General features: G+C 53.4%; 1 protein-coding gene across 6 annotated transcripts in view; it reads right to left on the bottom strand.

Moving 5' to 3' along the window:
* The window catches only part of ITPK1 (inositol-tetrakisphosphate 1-kinase), a 185,157-nt gene that overhangs the window by 20,772 nt on the left and 142,588 nt on the right, over nucleotides 1-21,797 (bottom strand). For all 6 annotated transcript variants that reach the window (XM_063643980.1, XM_055288342.2, XM_055288344.2 and 3 more), the window contains 3 exons: nucleotides 5,259-5,357; nucleotides 4,861-4,901; nucleotides 728-893 (listed from right to left, as the gene is read on the bottom strand). In XM_063643980.1, coding sequence (XP_063500050.1) covers nucleotides 728-893; nucleotides 4,861-4,901; nucleotides 5,259-5,357 — 306 coding nt within the window. The remainder of the gene's footprint in view (nucleotides 1-727; nucleotides 894-4,860; nucleotides 4,902-5,258; nucleotides 5,358-21,797) is intronic.

Here is a 21,797-nt window from a genome sequence, read left to right as displayed (position 1 = left end):
GGCTGAGGCTGGAGAGGGCGGTGAGCAGCTGGCGGAAGGAAGGCCCCTCAGCACAGCGGGGTCCACAGGCTGCTCCCCGGGAGGCTGCTTCTCAGGCCCAGCGACAACAGCACCATGCAGAGAACACCCTAAGTGACACCCGCGGGACCCCTAGACCACCGTCCACTGACTCAAAACCCGCTCACTGGCATGGTAGGAGTCCTGCACCTAAGAAGACCTGTAACCCGGCAGCTGCTGCTTCTCACAGAGCCTGATTCACTCTGGCAGCTACACTGCAACTCTGTCTCAGGCTCCCCCGGGGAAAATGAGACCCAAGGTAAAGACGGCTCAGCGGGAGACAGCAGGCAGCACCTGCCCTCGCTTCCCTGGAAGGCCAATCCACACCATGCTGGCCACACCTGTCCCAGTGTGTTCCTCCGTGAATATCATTATTGTGTGGGTCCCCAGGAAGCGTCCTGGGGACAGAACACTTCTGGATGCGTCCTGGAGTCTACGGTGGTTCAGGTGGGTGGGGCCCCCTACAATGACCCAGCGAACAGGGACATTTTACTAGTTCCCCAAGACCTCTTTATCCACCGTACACAACTCTTTCCACCTTTAGAGCACCTCTCCATCCCACCAAGAACACAGGGTGGCGGGGGCAGTGCTGAAGGACAGAGAGCTGCTGCCACATCCCAGCTGGGCCCCTGAGTCTCGCTCAGCCCCAGATGGCGAGAGGAGCGGTTACCTGATGTGCCTGCAGAGAAGTTCTTGAGTGAGGGCCTCTGGACCACGGTGTAGGACTCGCCAACCACGAACACCTTGTACAGGACGGCGTTGTGGTTGATGAAATTCTGGACCACGCAGGGTGGCTGGATGGCGTTCAGGCCCTCCTGGTTGAACACGATAGCCATCTGGGAAGACGAGGGGTCAAAGGCTCTGTCAGAATCCACCACCCTCTCAGCCTCCAACACACAGGTGTGTCACCTGTCCAGAGCACCTCCACCAAGGCCCATCCCTGGTCCCGTGGCACGAGGACTCCCCGAGAGGAGCCTCGAGCTAGGGTGAGTGGAGTGGGACTTGTGAAGAACACCTGGGGATGCATCCCTTCTGCCACAGGGTTGGAGATCCTCCCTCCACCGGGCCTGCCATGTGAGATCAAGCTGGCTGTGCACTGCACAACTTCTGAGAGTGTGGAGCCACTCGTCGCACTGTGGTCCAGGGAAGGGGACCCCTGAGGTTCTGTGCCGCTCAACCCTCTGACATCCTAAAGGATCCTCCACAAAGACCCGGGAGGAGGAGGAAGGAAGCAGATGACTCAGGCGCAGGAGTCAGGAGGCCTTGGGTCAAAGCCTGTATGATGACAACGGCTGCCTCTTGTCAAGCAGTTGTGACAGGCCGGGCCCTGTTCTGAGCACGTACACCAGTTACCTAGTGTCTCCCTCACGATGCGCATCTGAGGTGAGCATACAACCTTTCACAGATGAGGACGATGAGGCGCTGATAGGTTCAGTGACTGCCGGACAGTGAGTGAGCCCGGGATGGAACTGGGTCTGCACAGCACCCAGCCGCGCCCCTACACACGGAGCCACGTGACACTCCGCAAACAACAGGCCTTTGTGCTCCTGGTCCCCGACTCCTCTGGGGAAAAAGGTCCCTGACAGGAGGATCTGCTAGGGGCTGGGGTAGGGAGTGCAGGGGGGCAGCTGCCAAAACCCTCTCAGCCCCGGCCAGCACAGGGTCTGCTCTAAACACAGAGGGGTGGGCCCTAGGCCTAGTCGATCCAGCTGCTGGTGCCAGGGTCATGGCTAATCCCTCAGCCTGCAGGGCCCCAGGAAGGAGCCACCAGACGGCTGGGGCTGCTGAGCAGGGAAAATGGGCCCTGGACAGCTGGCTGCCTCCCCAGCTGCCACCCCTTGTGTCAGCTGTCACGGAGCGCCGGCCCTACGTGCCTGGAGCTCAGCTGGGCAGGACAGACGTGGAAATCCAGGCCACATGGGAAAAACAAAAAGTGTGTGTCTGTGCTGGGAGCATTGGGGGGCAGTGAACATCTCCTCAGCCTTCTGACAAGAATAAAGGACAGGAAAAACACGAGCAGCTCTGGAGTCAGGCAGGGGCTGGAGTGGCTGCTCAGCACTTCTGTGTGAGCCGAGGCTGGGCCCCCACCCTGCTTAAGCGCCACTGTCTTCCTCTGCAAAATCATGGGTGGCTTCAGGGGTGCTTTGAGCTTTTGGCTAAGTTACAGCTTAAAAAAAAAAAAGACAGATTCCACTGTGGAGCAAATGAGTACCCTCACACTGGCTCGAAAACAAAACAAAAACCCAAATAGTTCTGTGAACATAAAATGAAGACAGAGTGGTTTAGCAGAAATGGTCCTGGTTTTGGTTGAGTCTGGGGCTGGGAGATTCAGAGGCAGGGAGTGGGTGGGCTGGGATGCAGATGAGGACTCCCGATCAGAAGCACCTGCTGCCCTATCTAAAGCCAGCCATGCACAGTGCTATTTTCTACCCCTGCTGTACTTGGCTTCCCTGGGTACCCCTGGAATCTGTGAGAAGCTTGTCCCCCAACCTCTGCCTATCTGGTTGGACAGTGTCCACCCCAGAGGGCAAGTCCCTGTAATGCTAACACGCCCTGTCTGCACACAAGAGTCCACTGGGGTCTCTGAGTACATGGGATGTGGTGGCACACCTTGCCGGCAGTGGACCCAGACAGCCTGCTGGGGAGTAGAGGGAGGGACGCCCGTACAAATATCCTGGAGCCAGATGGCTAGAATGAGGGGTGATTTATAGCTTCCCCTGAGCGTGCTGACCCCAAACTTGAGGGCTGAGAGTCCCGAGGCCCATCAGAGGCATCCTGAGAGGGGTACACCTGGATCCAGAACCCCCATCCCCTTCAGCAAGTACCTGGCAGGCTCTAGGGCAGCTGGTTCCGACAGCTCATCCAACAGTCCACCCAGGCAACCCTGGCAGTGACCCCTCATCCTTCACAGAAGCCGCTAATGTCTCCAATCACAAATGTGATACTCTGGGTGGCTGGGTAATTTGCCAAAGTCGCACAAATGGCAACACACGGCACCAGAATCGGTGCCAGGTCTGTGGGATTCCACAGCCCCGGCCCTCAGGCCTCGAGTGACTCGCAGAAGTGGCTCCTTCCTCCCAGGCTGCCCAGTTCTGAGTTAGGCCGATCTAATCACACTAATGACTGCGCTTGTGCTTCCGTCTGGGAACACCCAAGCAACTCACACACAGAGGAACCACTGGGTGGTTAAAGGGGCTGGTGGAAGGCGGGCAGGCAGGTACTGGGGCTGAGTGGGGCCTGGGGACCGACACTGCTGCTCTCGAGCCTTCCTGCTCCCTCTCTGGCCTGGCACATCCCGGAGGGTGCTGCCAGCACCGGGCACAGAGCCCAGGTAGGCTGCAGCAGGAGGGCCAGCACCCACAGGAAGACTACATGAGGGCTCCCGATTTCAGACAACTGACAACAGGACAGCAGGCTGTCTCCACACTCCTTCCCATCACAGCATGTGCCATGCTACGCCAACACTGTCTGCTGACACTTCCCCGGAAGTGCAGGCCAGGGATAAAGAGCAGTACATAACCCAGGAAAGGCCCATGCTGCTGAATCTTCCCCTTTTAGTCGTGAGCTCTGGGGAGGATTTCTGTTGGTGGGGCTTTCCAAGGACAGGCCTTCCCCAGAGAGCCCACTCCGGTCAGATGCCTGTTGCCCAGCGCACCCCCACATGTGCCCAGTGGGGAGACCCCAGGCAGGGCTGTGTCCAGGGCAAAGACAAGGCCCCAGGTGTGGCTCCTGTGGGTGGTGCGGGCCCTGGCCCCAGCGAAGCCCCTGCATGACCATCCACTCCTCTAGCCCCCGGAGTGCTCACAGGCTCCTTGGCTCTCTCTAGGGAGAGGACTCACACACTATGCATCCGTCCCCTGGTCCCCGTGGTCCTCAAGGTGGCCGGGAACATCATAGAGTGAATAAAAGAATGAATGGGCGGGTGGGTGACTCGTGAATCAAAGCATTCCATGGCGTTGATTCTAAGCGGCCTCCTTTCCTCCCTGGCCCGTCTCAATTCAGCAGCATGGCAGACGCCTGTGGCAGTGTCAGAGCCTTCTCAGAGCTAACAGCCCTCATGTGGGCCCAGCCCGGTGCCTGCCACAAAATAGGCCCTCAAGGAGATGACACTGATGGCCCAAAGGACAGACAGACCTGCAGGGCATCACTCGCACAAGCTCCCCTATGGACTGAACGTGCACCCCAGAATTCCTACACTGAAGCCCGTGCCCCACTGTGGTGGTATCTGGAGGCGGGGCCTTTGGGAGGTCTTGAGGGCGGGGCCCTCAAGATGGGATTAGTGCCCCTATCAGAAGAAATCAGAGAGCTTGCTCTTGCTTTCTGCCCCTCCCCATTCACACACACAAGAGGCCGTGTGAGGACACAGTGAGAAGGTGGCCATTTGCGAGGTAGGAGGAGAGCCCTCACCAGAAACTGACCCTGCTGGCACCTTGACCTGGGACTTTTGGCCTCCAGGGCTGTGAGAAAATAAATGTGGCGAAGCCACCCAGTGCCTGGCGTTTGTTATGGCTGCCAGAGCTAAGACAGGCTCCACAGAGGACAGATGGGTCTCCAGCACATCCTCCTGCCTTAGGGACAGGACAGGCATTGGGGTGAGGTTGCAGACAGTGTTTGAAGCCACAGCACTCCTGCTCTATTCTTCTGGAGTCCAGGGAAGAGAAGGAGGCGATCTACCAAAGAGCCAGGACTAACAGCAGGACAGGAGCAGTGGCAGTGAGGAAGCCGACAGGGTAGCAGTGAGACACGACGAGTGGAAAGGATGGGAGTCAGGGGCAACAGACAGTCACACATTCTTCCACTCACCTCGTGAGAGTTGGTGCCATGAGCCACTCTGGTTTTGCAAACTATGGGTTGGGGAGAGAAAAGCAGAGAGAAATTGGTGAGGCCATTCACCCACGAGGCAGGGGTACTTGGCATGTCTAGAAAGGAACTCTAGCTGAGACACAGACTCTGGACACCTGGTATCTGCACCGAGGGTGACGTGTGGGTAGACACCCCCAGGCCAGGCAGGAGAGCACGTTGCCCTGTGCCCCCTACCAGGACCCGTTTCTATGGTGTGGGTGGAAGTGGGACCCAGGGCCATGTGCCCGTCCATCCTCGGGTGAGTTTAAATCCAGAGGGGACTATAAAGCCAGCCCGTCCCCCATGCTGGCCTGTGGTCTGCAGCGCCTGCCCTCAGGTGGAGCTGGGATGGTACGCACTGAATGGGAAAGCCAGGCCGTTCTTCTCCAGCAGCCGCATGGTGTCATCCCCGCACAGGCTCGTGAGCTCCATGAAGGGTGGTGAGCAGATCCTGTCATCTAGGGCAGAAGGGAGGCCTGGTCAGCACAGCTCCTGGGCAGCTGTCCCAGGCGCACATCCTGCGACAGCCCGCCCCACCCCAGGGGCCTTCAGTGGCCCCACGCTCCTGGATCTGACCGTCCCCAAACTCTGCAGTCCCATGTGCTTGTGTGTGTGAACAATAACCACAGCCCTGCCATTACATTGTCTAATAACATTTCTGTAATTACAAAACTCGTGTATGATCACTGTGTAAAATCCGAAGAGTACAGAAAAGTAAAAAATGTACATATTCACAGACATTACAACTACTACCCCACCACTGTGGCCTTTTAGCCAAGCGTACATTTACACACAGAGAGCTGTACAAACAGGATACTGTTTTGTAACCTGAATCCTAACTTAATAAGCCATGACCATTTTTCTGGTTCAATAAAGACTTTCCCACCGTGTGATACACTGGCTTAATAATAATCGCAGTGACAATACAGCTCTTAGCATGTGTCTAGCGCTGTACCGAGGGCTTTGCCGGCATCACCTCTACAGTTTGCAAAATAATCCCATGAGGAGGAAACTGGGGTCAGAGAGATTAAAGAACTAGCTGGTAGTGACACAGCTGTTTCCACATGGACACTGCCTGACCCCTCACCTGCCAACTACTTAACATAATTGAGGGCATTGCATGGAGCTCCAGAGGTGGCCTCCCCAGCATGCTCACTGCATCTCTGCTGCATGCTCCAGCCCAGGCCGCGCCTGGTCCCCCTGCCAATGCCTCCTCACCCTTCACAGCTTGGCGTTCCTGGGCCCCTCTCCAGGCCCACCCAGTGGATTCTAAGGGTGAGCCCAACTTTCTAAAACCCTCAAAAGCTGACCTGTTCTGTTCATCCTGACTTGTGCCTGGCACCGAGCAGGGGTAAACTGATTTTTTGTGGGATAGCAAAATGTATTTGGAATCTCTCTGCTGATGATGAAATTACTGGTTTGTTATTATTGCTTCTTGTCATTGTCCCCCTTCCCTGATAAGACCACAGAGGTGGGACCACCCTGTACTTCAGGGCACAGGGGCCAGGAAAGGCTGAGCGTGAGCGGGGCGGGGGCGGTCTGCCACCCACAGGCTTGGAAACCAAACCAAAAGTAAACAAAGCGAAGCGGACTGTCTCGAGCTGCTAGCTACTTGGCTGGCTAGGAGGTCAGGACATTAAATCAAGGTAGATCCAGCCTCATTTATCTCATAAAAACAAATGCCAAGAATTACACAGGGCATATAAAAGTGCTTTTATCTCCCTCCTCATCCTCATTCCCCTGTTCTCCCACTCCTACCCTCACAGTCTAAACTCCAAACAGAAAGATTTGGGGGGTTGCAGTTTCTCTGGGGCACTGGGAGGGTGGTCTGGAGCCAGTGTTTCCCGAGCCCCTGGCAGACAGTGTTGCAGGCCCTCTGCACAGAGGCCTGTTCAATCCCCAGCGGTCCCTGACAGTGTCCAGAAACAGGCCCCAAGGTCATAGAGCGGTCAACGGCAGAGCCAGGACAAGGAGCCAGGCTCACCTGGCAGCACAGGAGAGGGGAAGTCAGGAAAGTCAGGGTGGGGAGGGAGGGGAGCTTGTGCTCAGCTGAAAGCCATTTTCCAAACAAGGCCCCAGGCAGGGCGGGAACACTGTGAGGGGCTGGCAGGCCCTCCATGGCTGTCAAGTGAGGAAGCAGTCTGTGCAAAAGCCTCCTCGCTGCAAACGCACAGCCCCTGCAACCCAGCCTCAAAGGATATGGTGCTCAGGCCTGAATAAACTGGAGGGTTCTGCCGTAGGCAGGCTTCAGACGGGCGCTCACCAGCCTGGGCTCCACCCTTGGCCCCTCCTCCCACAGGAAGATTTGGAGGCTGCTGGGGTCAAACAGGCCACCTCCCATAAGAGCTTCCAGACTCCCTGTGGCTCCCAGAGTTTTTAGAGCAGGTGAATCAGCTTGGCTTTCAGATTTCAATGCCCTCCTCAACTGTCCCTCCCCACCCTGGCCCATCCAAGTTTTTACATAATATCACTAGTGGCCAGTAGCCAATGTCTCAAAACACTGCATGTGTTCCACGCCAGAAACTGTTCCACGTAGTTACACAGTAACTCATTTACCCTCATAAGAGCCCCACAAGGAAGCACTCCTGTCCCCTGAGAATTTTACAGATGAGGAAACTTGGGCACAGAGGTGGCACTTCCCTGCATAGAGTTCCACGGAGAGCCAGTAGTACAGCCAGGAGGTCACACCAGACCATCTGACTCCCAGGCCCCTGCTGTTGACTACAGCCTCCCTCGCAGAAAAAGGGCCCATGGAGCTCCCTGGCTCAAGGGGTTCCTGACAGTGTGCTACTCTGCTCTGTGGCAAACCTCATAACGATAGCAGTGTCAACACACAGAATCCACCAAGGCAATACACCGTATTAATAAAGGACAAAAACCACACGATCATCTCAATGGATGCAGAAAAAGCATTTGAAAAAATCTAACACCCTTTCATGGCAAGAACACTCCACAAACTAGGAAAATAAGGGAGCTTCTTCAACCTTCTAGAAAAACCCAGACTCCTCAGTGAAAGACTAGACACTTCCCCTAAGACCAGGAACAAGATAAGGAGGTCTGCTCTTGCCACTTCTATTTAACACTGTACTGGAGGTTCTAGCCCTGGCCATTAGGCAAGAAAAATGAAACAGCATACAGAGTGGAAGGGAAGAAGTGAAACCATCTCTACTTGCAGATAATAGGATCTTGTACATAGAAAATCCCAAGGAATGCACATATTTAAGAAACCTCCAAAACTATTAGAGCTAATAAATGAGTTTAGCAAGGTTGCAGGATACAAGATCAATATATGAAAAGCAACTGTACTTTTTTAATTTTTAAAAATTATATTTATGGGTCCGGCGTGGTGGCTCACGCCAGTAATCCCAGCACTTTGGGAGGCCAAGGCGGGGGGATCACCTGAGGTCAGGAGTTCAAGACCAGCCTGATCAACATGGAGAAAACCTGTCTCTACTAAAAATACAAAATTAGCCAGGCGTGGTGGTGCACGCCTATAATCCCAGCTACTCGGGAGGCTGAGGCAGGAGAATTGCTTGAACGTGGGAGGGAGGTTGGCGTGAGCCGAGATTGTGCCATTGCACTCCAGCCTGGGCAACAAGAGTGAAACTCCATCTCAAAAAAAGAGAAAATTATATATATGTATTTTAGACAGGGTCTCACTCAGTTGCCCAAGCTAGAGTGCAGTGGCACGATCACAGCTCACTGCAGCATCAAACTCCCAGGCTCCAGGGATCTTCCCCGCTCAGCCTTCTGAGTGACTGCACCACCATACCCAACTAATTGGTAGAGATGGGGTCTCACTATGTTGCCCAGACTCGTCTCAAACTCCTTGGCTTAAGTGATCTTCCCGCCTCAGCCTCCCAAAGTGCTAGGATTACAGGTGTGAGCTACCATGCCTGGCCTCAACTGTATTTCTATACCCCAGCAATGAACAATCCAAACATGAAATTAAGAAAACAATTCCATTTATAAAAGCATCAAAAAGAAATAAATTTAAAAAAATAAATTTAAACACTGAAAACTGCAAAATACCATTGAAAGAAATTAAAGAAGACTTCAATAAATGGAAAGACACACAAGGCTCATTAATAGGAGATTTAATATTGTTAAGTGGGCAATACTCCCAAATTGATCTATAGACTCAATATGATAGCCATCAAAACTACAGCTTTTTCTTTGCAGGAAATGACAAGCTGATCCTAAAATTCCTGTGAAAATGCAAGAGACTCAGGACCACTAAAATATCTGGAAAAAGAAAAACAAAGTTGGAGGACTCACACTTCCTCATTACAAAACTTACTACAAAGCTAGAGTAATTGAGGCAATGTGGTACCAGCCTAAGGACAGACATAAAGATCAATGGAATAGAACAGAGAATCTGGAAATAAACTTGTGCATCTATGCTCAACTGATTTTCTACAAGGGTGCCAAGACAATTCAAGGGGCAGAAAGAATATTCGTTTCAACAAATGGTGCTCGGACAACTGGATATTCACATGCAAAAGAATGAAGATGGAACCCTACTTCACATCATATACAAAATTAATTCAAAACTGATCATGATCTCATTATAACAGCTAAAACTACAAAACTTTTAAAGAAAACATAGATGTGAACCTTCATGACTGTGCATTAAGCAATGGCTTCTTAGATAGGACACTAAAAGCAAAAGTAACTCAAGGAAAAATAGAATTGGGCATCATCAAAATTTAAAATGTTTTGCTTCAAAGAGCACTATAAAGAAAACGTAAAGACAACCCACAGAATGGGGGGAAATATTTGCAAATCATGAGAAGGGTCTAGTATCCGAAATATATAAAACACTATCAACAACTGAACAATTAAAAAGATATCTCTATTTAAAAATGGGCAAAGGATTTGAATAGAAAGTTCTCAAAATAAGACATATAAATGGCCAGTAAGCACCTTATTAGCCATCGGGGAAATGCAAATCAAAACCACAATGAGACACCACTTTACACCTACCAGGATGACTATAATAAAAGAGACCAACAATAACAAGTGTTGCTGAGGGTATGGAAAAAATTCCAACCCTCAAACATTGCTGGTGGGAATAAAGAAATGGTACAGAAGCTTGGGAAACAGTCTGGCAGTTTTTCAAACAGTTAAACAGAGTGACCATATGATCCAGCAATTCCACTTCTTATACCCAAGAGAATGGAAACATATGTCCGCACAAAATCCTAAAAATGGTTCACAGCAGCATTACTCATCATAGTCCAAATGGGGCAACAATCCAGAAGCCCATCAAGTGCAGAAGGAATAAACAAAACTTGGTCTACCCACACAATGGAATATTACTCAGCCATGAAAAGGAACAAAGTATTGAGACATGCTACAACATGGAAGAAACGTGAAAACACTGGGCTAAGTGGAAGAAGCCAGACACAGAAGACCACATACTGTAAGATTCCATTTATCTGAAATGTCCAGAACAGGCAAATCCATGGAGACAAAAAAGAGATTAATGGTTCACAGGAGTTGGGGAAGGAAGGAACTGGGAGGGACTGCAAACGGGTACATTCCTTTGGGGGAGATGAAAATGTTTTAGAATAGTGATGACTGCATAATTTTGTGAATATAATCAAAACTACAGAACTAGATGTACACTTAAAAAAGGTAAATTTGGCTGGGCATGGTGGCTCACATCTGTAATCCCAGCACTTTGGGAGGCCGAGGTGGGCCGATCACCTGAAGTCAGGAGTTTGAGATCAGCCTGGCCAACATGGTGAAACCCCGTCTCTACTAAAAATATAAGAATTAGCTGGGTGTGGTGGCGCATGTCTGTAATCCCAGCTACTCGGGGAGGCTGAGGAAGGAGAATCCTTTGAACCTGGGAGGCGGAGGTTGCAGTGAGCCAAGATTGTGTCACTGCACTCCAGCCTGGTAACAGAGTGAGACTCCGACTCAGAAAAAAAAAAAAAAAAAAAAAAAAGAAAGGTAAATGTATGATACATTAATTATATCAACACATTAAGGGGAAAAAAAACCTAGTAGTGTGTCCAGAATTAGTGGGTTCTTGGTCTCACTGACTTCAAGAATGAAGCCGCGGACCCTCACGGTGAGTGTTACAGCTCTTAAGGTGGCGCATCTGGAGTTTGTTCCTTCTGATGTTCGGATGTGTTCGGAGTTTCTTCCTTCTGGTGGGTTCGTGGTCTCGCTGGCTTCAGGAGTGAAGCTGCAGACCTTTGCAGTGAGTGTTATGGCTCATAAAAGCAGTGTGGACCCAAAGAGTGAGCAGTAGCAAGATTCATTGCAAAGAGCGAAAGAACAAAGCTTCCACAGTGTGGAAGGGGACCCGAGCGGGTTGCCGCTGCTAGCTCGGGCAGCCTGCTTTTATTCTCTTATCTGGCCCCACCCACGTCCTGCTGATTGGTAGAGCCGAGTGGTCTGTTCTGACAGGGCGCTGATTGGTGCGTTTACCATCCCTGAGCTAGACATAAAAGTTCTCCACGTCCCCACGTCCCCATCAGATCAGTTAGACACAGAGTATCGACACAAAGGTTCTCCAAGGCCCCACCAGAGCAGCTAGATACAGAGTGTTGATTGGTGCACTCACAAACCCTGAGCTAGACACAGGGTGCTGATTGGTGTGTTTGCAAACCTTGAGCTAGATACAGAGTGCGCATTGGTGTATTTACAATCCTTGAGCTAGACATAAAGGTTCTCCAAGGCCCCACCAGAGCAGCTAGATACAGAAGAGTGTCGATTGGTGCATTCACAGACCCTGAGCTAGACACAGGGTGCTGATTGGTGTGTTTACAATCCCTGAGCTAGACACAGAGGTTCTCCACATCTCCACCAGACTCAGGAGCCCAGCTGGCTTTACCCAGTGGATCCTGCATGGGGGCTGCAGGTGGAGCTGCCTGCCAGTCCTGCGCCGTGCGCTCGCACTCCTCAGCCCTTGGGTGGTCGATGGGACTGGGCACCCTGGAGCAGGGGGTGGCGCTCGTTGGGGAGGCTCGGGCCGCACAGGAGCCCATGGAGGGGGTGGGAGGCTCAGGCATGGCGGGCTGCAGGTCCCGAGCCTTGCCCGGTGGGAAGGCAGCTAAGGCCCAGTGAGAAATCGAGCACAGCGCCGGTGGGCTGGCACTGCTGGGGGACCCAGTACACCCTCCGCAGCCACTGGCCCGGGTGCTAAGCCCCTCACTGCCCGGGGCCAGCAGGGCCTGCCGGCTGCTCTGAGTGAGGGGCCCACCAAGTCCACGCCCACCCGGAACTCCAGCTGGCCCGCAAGCACTGCACGCAGCCCCTGTTCCCGCTCGCGCCTCTCCCTCCACATCTCCCTGCAAGCTGAGGGAGCCAGCTCCCGCCTTGGCCAGCCCAGAAAGGGGCTCCCACAGTGCAGTGGTGGGCTGAAGGACTCAAGTGCCGCCAAAGTGGGAGCCCAGGCAGAGGAGGCGCCCAGAGCAAGCGAGGGCTGTGAGGGCTGCCAGCACGCTGTCACCTCTCAGTAGCAGTAGCTGTCATCCAGCGTGCTTGCCCTCTGCAGGGCACTGGGCTAAGTAAATGCTTCACAACCATGGTCTCCTCCAGTCCTCCCTACACACGCATTGAGTCTTGTTCCCCATCCCCACTGGGTCCAAGGTGAAGTCAGAGAAGGAACAAGGGGAGCCCATCTTCCTCCAGAGATGTCTGGAGTCCAGATGAAATGCAAGAACAAGACATTTCCAAAGAATGGGCCACATCCAGCAACAGGCCAGACACCCCCACCCTTCTGAAATCCCAGACTCTGTAAAGACAGCAGCCTAGTTGGGAGCAGGAATTGGGTGGCCAGGAAAGCAGGGAGGTCTGCAGTCATTCTTGTTCATTCGTCCCAGGCTGGAGCTTGCTGACCACACTCTGAGCAGCAGACACACCAGCTGCCTGGACCACTCCTGCTCTGGCGTGGGGTGGGGACTCAACTGAGATGAGCTCGTATTCCAAGCTCGGGCACCAGCCTTCGCTGAAGGCAGTCTTGAGCCCACAGAGCACATGCTGGGAAGGACCCCATCTCTCAGTGGCCACAGACTGTTTTGCATCCCGAGCTGCCCCTGCTCGGGTTGCTGGGCATGACAGGCTGCAATGTCTGCACTGCTTGAGTCAGTTTCTGGTAGCCAAAAGCATCCCGACACACCCATGAAGTGGGAGTAAATAAGAAACGTAGAGTACTACTGTTCCAATAACCATTCACCAACACAAAAACATGTTGAGCCTCTACTAGATTCCAGGAGCTAACAATATAGTAATAAATAAAACAGAGGCATCCCTGTCCTCGAGGAGCTTACATTCTAGTGGAAGGGACCCAGACAATAATCCAGAGAGATAAGTGAAATGTATAGCTGGCCGGAGCTGGCAGGGAAACATTAACCACAAAATGGGGGTGCCAGCAGAGGTGGTGTATGCCATTTGAACAACATGGTGAGGGGCACCTTCCAAAGACTGGGGGGGGGGGGTGGGGAGGTGAGGGGGGCTGCACATCTTGGGGAGGTGCCGGCCAGGCACAGGGAACAGCCGGTGCAAAGGCCCAACCTGCTTCTCTTAGGATGTACGAACTGGACCCAACCTGAGAATGCTCCGGCTGAGCGGGAGGCTGGGAAGGAACCAGGCCCGGCTGTCTTCACTGGCAGGTGGCACCCAGGTGCACCCCCACCATCTCAGTACCAGCAGACAAGCCCCTTCTGCCTGCCTGAGGGACAGCGACAGCAGGGGTCCCTCCCTCTCGATCACGAGAAGCTCGCAGTGGCGGCGCCAAAAGCTCTTCTCCCAGAATAGAGACAGAATGAAGACTCGGGAAGTCAGAGCGGGGAGCCCGGGAGGCTATTTCTGGTTCCCTGAAAAAGGCGACTGTTGCTTATTTCTCTATCATCCTTATTTTTGGATGGGAGGTGGAATGAGGCTTTCTTTGGTTGGATGGTGGGTTGTGTTCTTTTGAGAGCGAATATCAGCCCCTGGGAAACGGAAATGTTCCCGTCTTCCCTCTCTGCCCCTCCAAATCAGACACCATGAAGCGGGAGGGCACGCGGAGATGAGCAAGTCCCAGCCACAGGCTTCCACAAGTCCAGAAAGGGGAGGGAAATAGTTCAAGGCCACACAAGTTACCAGCAGAGCCAGGAAAAGGCTGGCCTCCCACATCACGCCTTATTACCCATCCACTCCACCAGGTGACCTTTCCCTCATCCGACTGGTAGCAGCTACAGAACTTACAAGAAAACAAAAGTTCAGTGACAAATAGGTGGACCTGAGAGGACAACAGGGGTGGAGGGAGGAGGAATGAGCACCTAAAGGGGCAGCTTTGAAGCCAGCCGGCCCGACACTGGACCTGGGGCAAACTTCCACTAGCTGAAACCTTGGGCACACGACTTAACTCTGCTGAGCCTTGCTTTCCTCTCTGTAAAATGGGAGTGTTGCTTCCCTAGAGAGCTACTGGGAGGCCTGGCACATGACAGGCACCCAGAGGGGGATGCCCTCAGGGGAGCAGGCAGGTGTCAAACAGCGGCTACTGGTCCACATCCCAGGGCGCCCCTGCACATGGGAGACCCCAGCTATGTGTGCCTCCGACACTGGCTCTTAGAGCTGGGCTCAGTCCTGCTTCCTGGGCCACTCTCGGTTCGTAGAGGCCCATATTGTACAGCAGGAAACTGGGGCAAGAGGGGTCCCATTGTGTTGCTGATAGAGCAGGGCACTGGGGACAGGGTCAGCAGGATCTAAGTTCTCACAGCATCTTTTTTTTTTTTTTTTTTTGAGATGGAGTCTCGCTCTGTCGCCCGGGCTGGAGTGCGGTGGTGCGAACTCCGCTCACTGCAAGCTCTGCCTCCTGGGTTCACAACATTCTCCTGCCTCAGCCTCCCGAGTAGCTGGGACTACAGGCACCCACTACCATGTCTGACTAATTTTTTCATATTTTTTAGTACAGACGGGGTTTCACCGTGTTAGCCAGGATGGTCTCGATCCCCTGACCTCGTGATCCGCCCGCCTCGGCCTCCCAAAGTGCTGGGATTACAGGCGTGAGCCACCGCGCCAGCCTTACAGCATCTTTTGAAAGTGGGGGTTGGAGCGAAACCCACCCCCAGACTTCTCAGGCCCTGGAGCCCCTGCACGGGCAGCTAGCTCAGCCCCATACGCCCTTTCTTTCCCCTCCCGGCACCAACCCATGGCCCGGGAGACTCCTGCTCATCCTCCAACATGGGTCAGGCACCCTCTTCCTGCTCACCTGGGAGCAGCCCCCTTGCTGTGCCGCCCAGGGGCCCCATGCTGCTCATCTTGGCCAACTAATGATGCATCCACCTCCCCCACCCGACTGGGCACCCTGCAGGATCCACAGAGGACCTGGGCTGTCTGGGTTTGAATCCTGGCTCCATCTCATATCAGCCGTATGACCCTGGCCAAGAAACTTTGCCTTGTTGTGCCTCAGTTTCCTCACTATAAAATGAGGACTAGAACAGCATCTGGTTCAGAGGGCTGTTACCCCTCCCCCCACTCATCGTCATGGTCCCACTGCCCTCACTCAGAGGTGGCCAGCATCCAGCAGATGCTGAGGATGGGCCTCATGTTTAAACCCTGGCACTAGCAGGTGTGCATGAAAAACTCGCTGTACTATTGTCATCACCTGGACCGTCATACGCAAGGTCTGCTGGGGAGGGTCCAGGAAGTAGGTCAAATGTCAGTAACACGCCAAGGAACGGGATACCCAGCACTGATGCCACAATGCCCAGGGCCAGGGAAGCCAGGGACACTGCAGGGAGGACGCTGTCACGGCAGGGAAAGCCCAGGAAGCAAAAGGAGGGCCAGCCCAGTTGCTATGACTGGGACCGCCAATGCTCTGATCTGATATCTATAAACTAGGCCAGTGATGCTGCCCACCTCCCGGGGTGGTTGCAGGGACGCGGTGAGGCCACACCCATGAGGGGCATTCGGAATGACTGAGAATCGTATTGCCCAGCCCTGTTTCCATGAATGCCCACCCTCCTCGGGGTGCCTGGTACCCACCAGCACAGCGCCCCCAGCCTGCTCTGGCCTGCCCTCCTGGGACACTGATGGAACAAGGGCTGTGGCCCAGCACCAGGACCTCTTCCCAGCTCCTGGAATCAATGTTCCTGAAGTCTGTTAATCCAGGAAGCCCCTTGTTGGTCCTCTCACTCCATAATCATCTCCGCACACACACTCCTCTGCCCACAAACCACCGTCCTACAGCTCTCACCTGTACTGAGACAGCTCCCAGCAAGGCATCCACGCCCCGCCAGTGAAGCCCACAGCCTTTCCAGGCCTCCGCAGCCTGACTCTGTACCTTCCTGTGATGGGCTGAGTGCTGTTTCCAAGTTCATATTGAAGCCCCAATCCCCATGCCTGAGAACGGGACTGCACTGGGAGATAGGGTCTTTAAAGAGGTAAAATGAAGTCAGTAGAGTGGGTCCTAATCCAATAGGACTGGTGTCCTTATAAGGAGATTAGGACACAGACACACACAGAGGAAGACCATGTGCAGACGTGGGGAGATGACAGCCATCCGCAGGCCAAGGTGGGAGGCCTCAGAAGAAGCTAACTCTGCCAACACTCAGATCTGAAACTTCTGCCTCCAGAACTGGGAGGCAGTACATTGCTGTTGTTTAAATGCAGCACTGTCATGCAGCCCAAGCAAATGAATATACTTCCCAACTCTTTTGTTTGTTTGTTTTTCTGAGACAGAGTCTCACTCTGTCACCCAGGCTGGAGTACAGAGGCATCGTGATCTCAGCTCACTGCAACCTCCCCCTCCCGGTTCAAGCAATTCTCCCGCCTCAGCCTCCCAAGTAGCTGGGATTACAGGAACACGCCACCATGCCTGGCTAATTTTTTTGTCTTTAGTAGAGACGGGGTTTTGCCATGTTGGCCAGGCTGGTCTTGAACTCCAGACCTCAAGTGATCTGCCTGCCTCGGCCTCCCAAAGTGTTGGGATTACAGGCATGAGCTACCCTGCCCAACTCTTCTCTGACTGCACAACCCAAGAGCGTTCCCAGCGAAACCCTTGCGCCATGTGGATATACTGTCCCCACTATATCTCTGGGATGGCCCCCATTCCATGCCTCACTTTGCAACACCTGCTCTTCCAAGCATCACAGAATCCCAGCTCTTCTCCAGAGCCCCCAAGAACACGCTGTCCCATGCTGCTGCCTCGAGCGGCATTCACCCTGCAACTCCTACCCACAGTCACGTCTTTCTAGTACCTTTTCTGGCACTGCTACCGAGTTTTGTTGTTTACCTCTTGTACCCTATTAAATTTTCACATATGGGTTCTGATTCAGTAACTAGGCAGTATGTTCCTTGGGGACAGGAGAAGGCAGGCCTCAGTAAGAACCATCTCTCTGGCACGTGTGCATGTGTGAAGATAAGTTGATGGATGGGATAAGCGAGCTGTAAGCGCTGGAAACAAAAGGAGGAGGGAAGCCCAGTGTTGGCACAGCCTGCGAAGGAAGGACGAGGGGCCTGCAATCTCCCGCCTGGCCATCCTGTGGCGTTGTGGGTCTGGAACAGCCTTGAAGATGGCTGTGGCAGAACTGGAAAGAGCCTGGCCGGCCCATCTGTAAGTTCAAGTGCGCCGGACTCATTGAGGCCCTGGACTCATCGTCCAAAGTCACCTTCCCTCTGTGGTTATGCAGTTAGGGGGTGGGAGCCACATGCTCTTGAATTCTAGACAGGGAAGATGTTCTGTGCATCCGGGTGAGCCAAGTTCCAGCCTGACAGCAGCTCTGAAAACAACCCAAATGGCTTATTGGCCAGCGATGACGATGGCAGCCACCCAGTAACACCCACAGTCAACTCACAGGCATGCGGGTGGGAGGGCAGCATAGGCCTGAGCCAGGAGGGGGATGCCAGGAAGCGCCCGGGTGAGAGGCCCCAGGATGAGAGCGACAGAGAGACAGAAGTGGTCCCGATCTGAAGGGACTCAGAGCCAGATGAGAGGGGCTGGGTGCACCCTCACCACCAGAGCACAAGGTCCTGTCCACGTGGCCCGGCTGGAGGGCTCCAGGCATCCCATTCTAGAAAGCCATGTGCCTTGCCCACAGGCAGGGCCCCTCCATGCCCCTCTGGGGTGCCTGACTGCCCAGACCCCCACCCTGCCCTCCTGCAGACTGGCAGAGCACCAGATCCCTCTGGCTACTCTGAGGAGATGCCCTTGCCCTGTGCCTCCAGGGCACATCCCTAACACCTCCGAACTGTCCCTCTCGCTTAGGATGAGTGACTCATCTCTCCCTGAAGTTGGGGGCCCCTGGAAGTTGGGGCCCCTGCAGGGGCTGGCACTGAGCAGGGCTGGATTTGTAGGGGATTTGGGGGCTTCAGAAAGGATGGAAACAATTGGATGGCAGTGACATCATCGTGTGTTAAAGGTCTATGAACAGTCCTGGATGAGATAAAACTGGAATGACATGTTGCGTTTTGTTTGTGAAGACATTAAAAGTTCCAGATCCTGAAGCGGGCATGCCCTGGGGATGTAGGACAAAGTGCCTAGCTCCTGGAAGCCACCTGAAAATCTGTGACAGCCCTGCCTGGCTCCTAGGAGCAGTGGACCCTCAGCCTTGCAGCCCCTTGCAGCTAATGCAGCAACCCCAAGGGCCTTGGGCAGGCCAGGCATGTGTAGCGGTGCATACACGTAGGAAACAGAGCTACGAGCCCAGGTTCCAATCCAAGGTGCACAGTCTCAGGAGCTCCCCAGGAGCTAGCATCTCTCATGGGCATCAGGTGTAAGGACACAGTGGCCCTCTCAGGTGCCCCCGTGGGACAAGGGAGGAGAGAAGGCACTTCCCGTGCTGCTTAGGCACTGAGGAACTCAGAGCTGAGGGCACTCAAGGCCAATGGCAAAAGGCCCACGGGGCCTGGGTCACTGAAAGGCAGCCTGGAGCGAGGCTTCCCCAGCAGGACTGGGTGCTGCCCAGCTGTCCGGTTCACTGAGGAAAGGAAAGGTCACATGAGGACTGTGGTCACAGGAGGAGCAGGGGTGTGAGGGAAGGCCAGGCCCTCGCCACATGGACTAAGCAGTGACTTCACAGCCTGAGAGCACAGGGGCTATGGCAGGACTGTGTCTCCTCCCTTGGACCCACCATGAGGAGAGGGTAGGGAAGTGGCATCTCCTGAGTGTTGGCATGCCTCATGCTGTTGGGAGGGGGCAAGGGAGAACTCGGGAGGTGTGACCTGTGAAGCCCAGCCTAAGGCTGAGCCGCTGCTCCATGCTCCCCCATGGCTCCCACGGCCTTTGGAATCAGGTCCAGGCTCCTTGCCAGCCTTGAAGTCCTCCATGGCCAAGGGCCTGCCTACGCCTCCAGCTCCTCCCTCCTCCCAAGCTGTGGGCAAAATGAGACTTGCTCAGTTTCTCAATCAAGCTCCGCCACAGGGTGCAGGCTCAGTGCCCCAGGCAGTGCCCCTGCCCCAGTACCCAGTTCCTCTGACATTAAGGGTTGCTGGGTGTCTGCCTCCCTGATGGAGGCAGGTGAGGTGGGAGGCTTGGTAGGAGCAGGGACTATGCCTGCCTTGCTCACCTCTGTGTGCCTGGGACCTGCCCTAGAGCCTAGAACACAGCAGGCCTGCCATGGTGGGACGGTTACTTCTTGTCAGCTTGACTGGGCCACAGGGTTCCCACATATTTGGTTAATATTGTTCTGCGTGTACCTGAATGAGATTAGCATTTGAATTGGTAAACGGAGTCAAGCAGACTACTTTCCCCCACAATGTAGGTGGACCTTGTCCAATCAGTCAAAGGCCTGAATAGAACAAAAGGAAGGGTAAGAAAGAATTCACTCACTTGGCCTCACTGTTCAAGCTGGGACATCAGTCTCCTGCAGTCGAACCACAAATTATAGCATCAGCTCTCCTGGTCCTCAGGCCTTTGGACTTGGACTGTGATATGGTTTGGCTGTGTCCCCACCCAAATCTCATCATCCCCATGTCATGGGAGGGACCTAATGGGAGGTAACTGAATCATGGGGGTGGTTACTTCCATGCTGTTCTCATGATAGTGAGTTCCCACGAGATCTGATGGCTTTATAAGGGGCTCCCTCCATGCTCCCCTGCTTCACTCTGCACTTCTCCTTGCTGCCGCCATGTGAAGAAGGGCATGTTTGCTTCCCCTTCCGCCATGATTGTAAGTTTCCTAAGGCCTCCCTGGCCCTGCAAACTGTGAGTCAATTAAACCTCTTTCCTTTATAAATGACACAGTCTTGGGTATGTCCTCATAGCAGTGTGAGAACGAACTAATACAGACTATAACTTACACCACCAGCAATCCTAGGTCTCAAGTCTCCAGTTAGCAGATAGCAGATTGTGGGACTTCTCAGTCTCTATTTCTTACGTGCTTCTTTCCATTATGAAGTAGACCCTAAATGCTGTCCCCTTGAATGTGAACTGGCCCTAGAGCCTCACAGATAAATAGAATATGGACTCTGGAAGCAAGGCCAGAGGAGGCTCTCTTTCTCTGGACACACCCCTGGGTCCCTGAGCTGCCAACTCAGTAGTCTGGCTACTCTGTCACCATCATGCTAAATTGCCATGAAAGACTGCATGGGAGAACCACCCAGCTGAACCCAGTCAAGCTGCAGATTCATGAGCAAAAGAAACACCATTATCATTTTGGACTTCCATCTAACAGACAACCAAAGCTCATGGAAATGACATGTGCTGGGCACATAACACAGCACATGCAGGGCTTAATGTCAACAATAACCAGACAAGCAATGCAGTGCGCTCTGCACCATCAACAAGCACTTGCAGGCATCAACTCATGTCATCTTTATAGCAATGCCATAGCATGGATCACTATCACCACGCCATTTTGCACGTGAGAAGCAGAGGCCCTGAGTGGTTGCACATTCGAGATCAAAGCCAGCATGTGGTGGGCAAGGATACCCTTAACCGCTGGGCAAACCACTGCATGATAGCCTTTGTCACTGGTCTCCAGTCTCATCATTCCCACTTAAGAACACCAAGTCTGGAAAGAGTTAAGGAAGGCTCCTTTCCCACTTCAGGGACAAGGAAACAGAGGCACTGGGCCAGCTGTGCTTCCCAAACACTGTAGCCAGTCCCAGGAGCTGCCTGGCTGAACACTCCATACTGTGTGAACTTGAGACAGTTACTTCACCTTTTGGTGCCTTCATTTCCTGATCTGTAAAATGGCAATAAGAGCGGTCCTGCTCATAGGATTGCTGTAAGGATCAAACAGGTTAACACACAAAGCACCTAAAACAGAAACCAGCATGCAGAAGACATCAAGTGTCAGATCCCAACATCCTGTCCATCATCATCGTCATCATCATCACTGGTATTACTATTTGAAGGTCTGCCATTTAAAACCATCCAAGATCACCTTACAGAGCCTATCACTGCTCTGCAGCCTGACACGGCCCTGGAGGAGGCAGGGGAGAAAGAAGAGTAGAGAATACTGGAGGAGTGACATACTTGCTTCCTCCTGCCCAAAGATGGAACTCTTGACCCTCAGACATTAAGGAAGGTGGAGCCTTCTTGTCCATCTATCTACCATGACAGAACTCGAACTCAGACCAGCAGCAAACTTCTAAGCCAGCTGACATGGTTTGGCTCTCTGTCTGCACCCAAATCTCATGTTGAGTTGTAATTCCCAGCATTGGGGGAGGACCTGGTGAAAGGTGACTCGATCATGGGGGTGGATTTCCCCCTTGCTGTTCTCATGACATGAGTGAGTTCTCTCGAGATCTGGTTGCTTAAAAGGGTGTAGCACTTCACCCTTCTTTCTCTCTCTCCTGTCACCATGTGAAGGTGTGCCTGCTTCCCTTTCACCTTCCATCATCATTGTAAGTTTCCTGAGGCCTCACCAGCCATGGCTTCTGTACAGCCTGTGGAACCGGGAGTCAATTAAACCTCTTTTCTTCATAAATTACCCAGTCACAGGTAGTTCT

The sequence above is a fragment of the Symphalangus syndactylus genome, chromosome 8 (assembly GCF_028878055.3).
Source record: "Symphalangus syndactylus isolate Jambi chromosome 8, NHGRI_mSymSyn1-v2.1_pri, whole genome shotgun sequence".
In the NCBI taxonomy this organism is placed as follows: domain Eukaryota; kingdom Metazoa; phylum Chordata; class Mammalia; order Primates; family Hylobatidae; genus Symphalangus; species Symphalangus syndactylus.
The sequence above is the reverse complement of the archived record's forward strand: the minus strand, read 5'-3'. Positions and strand labels throughout refer to the sequence as shown.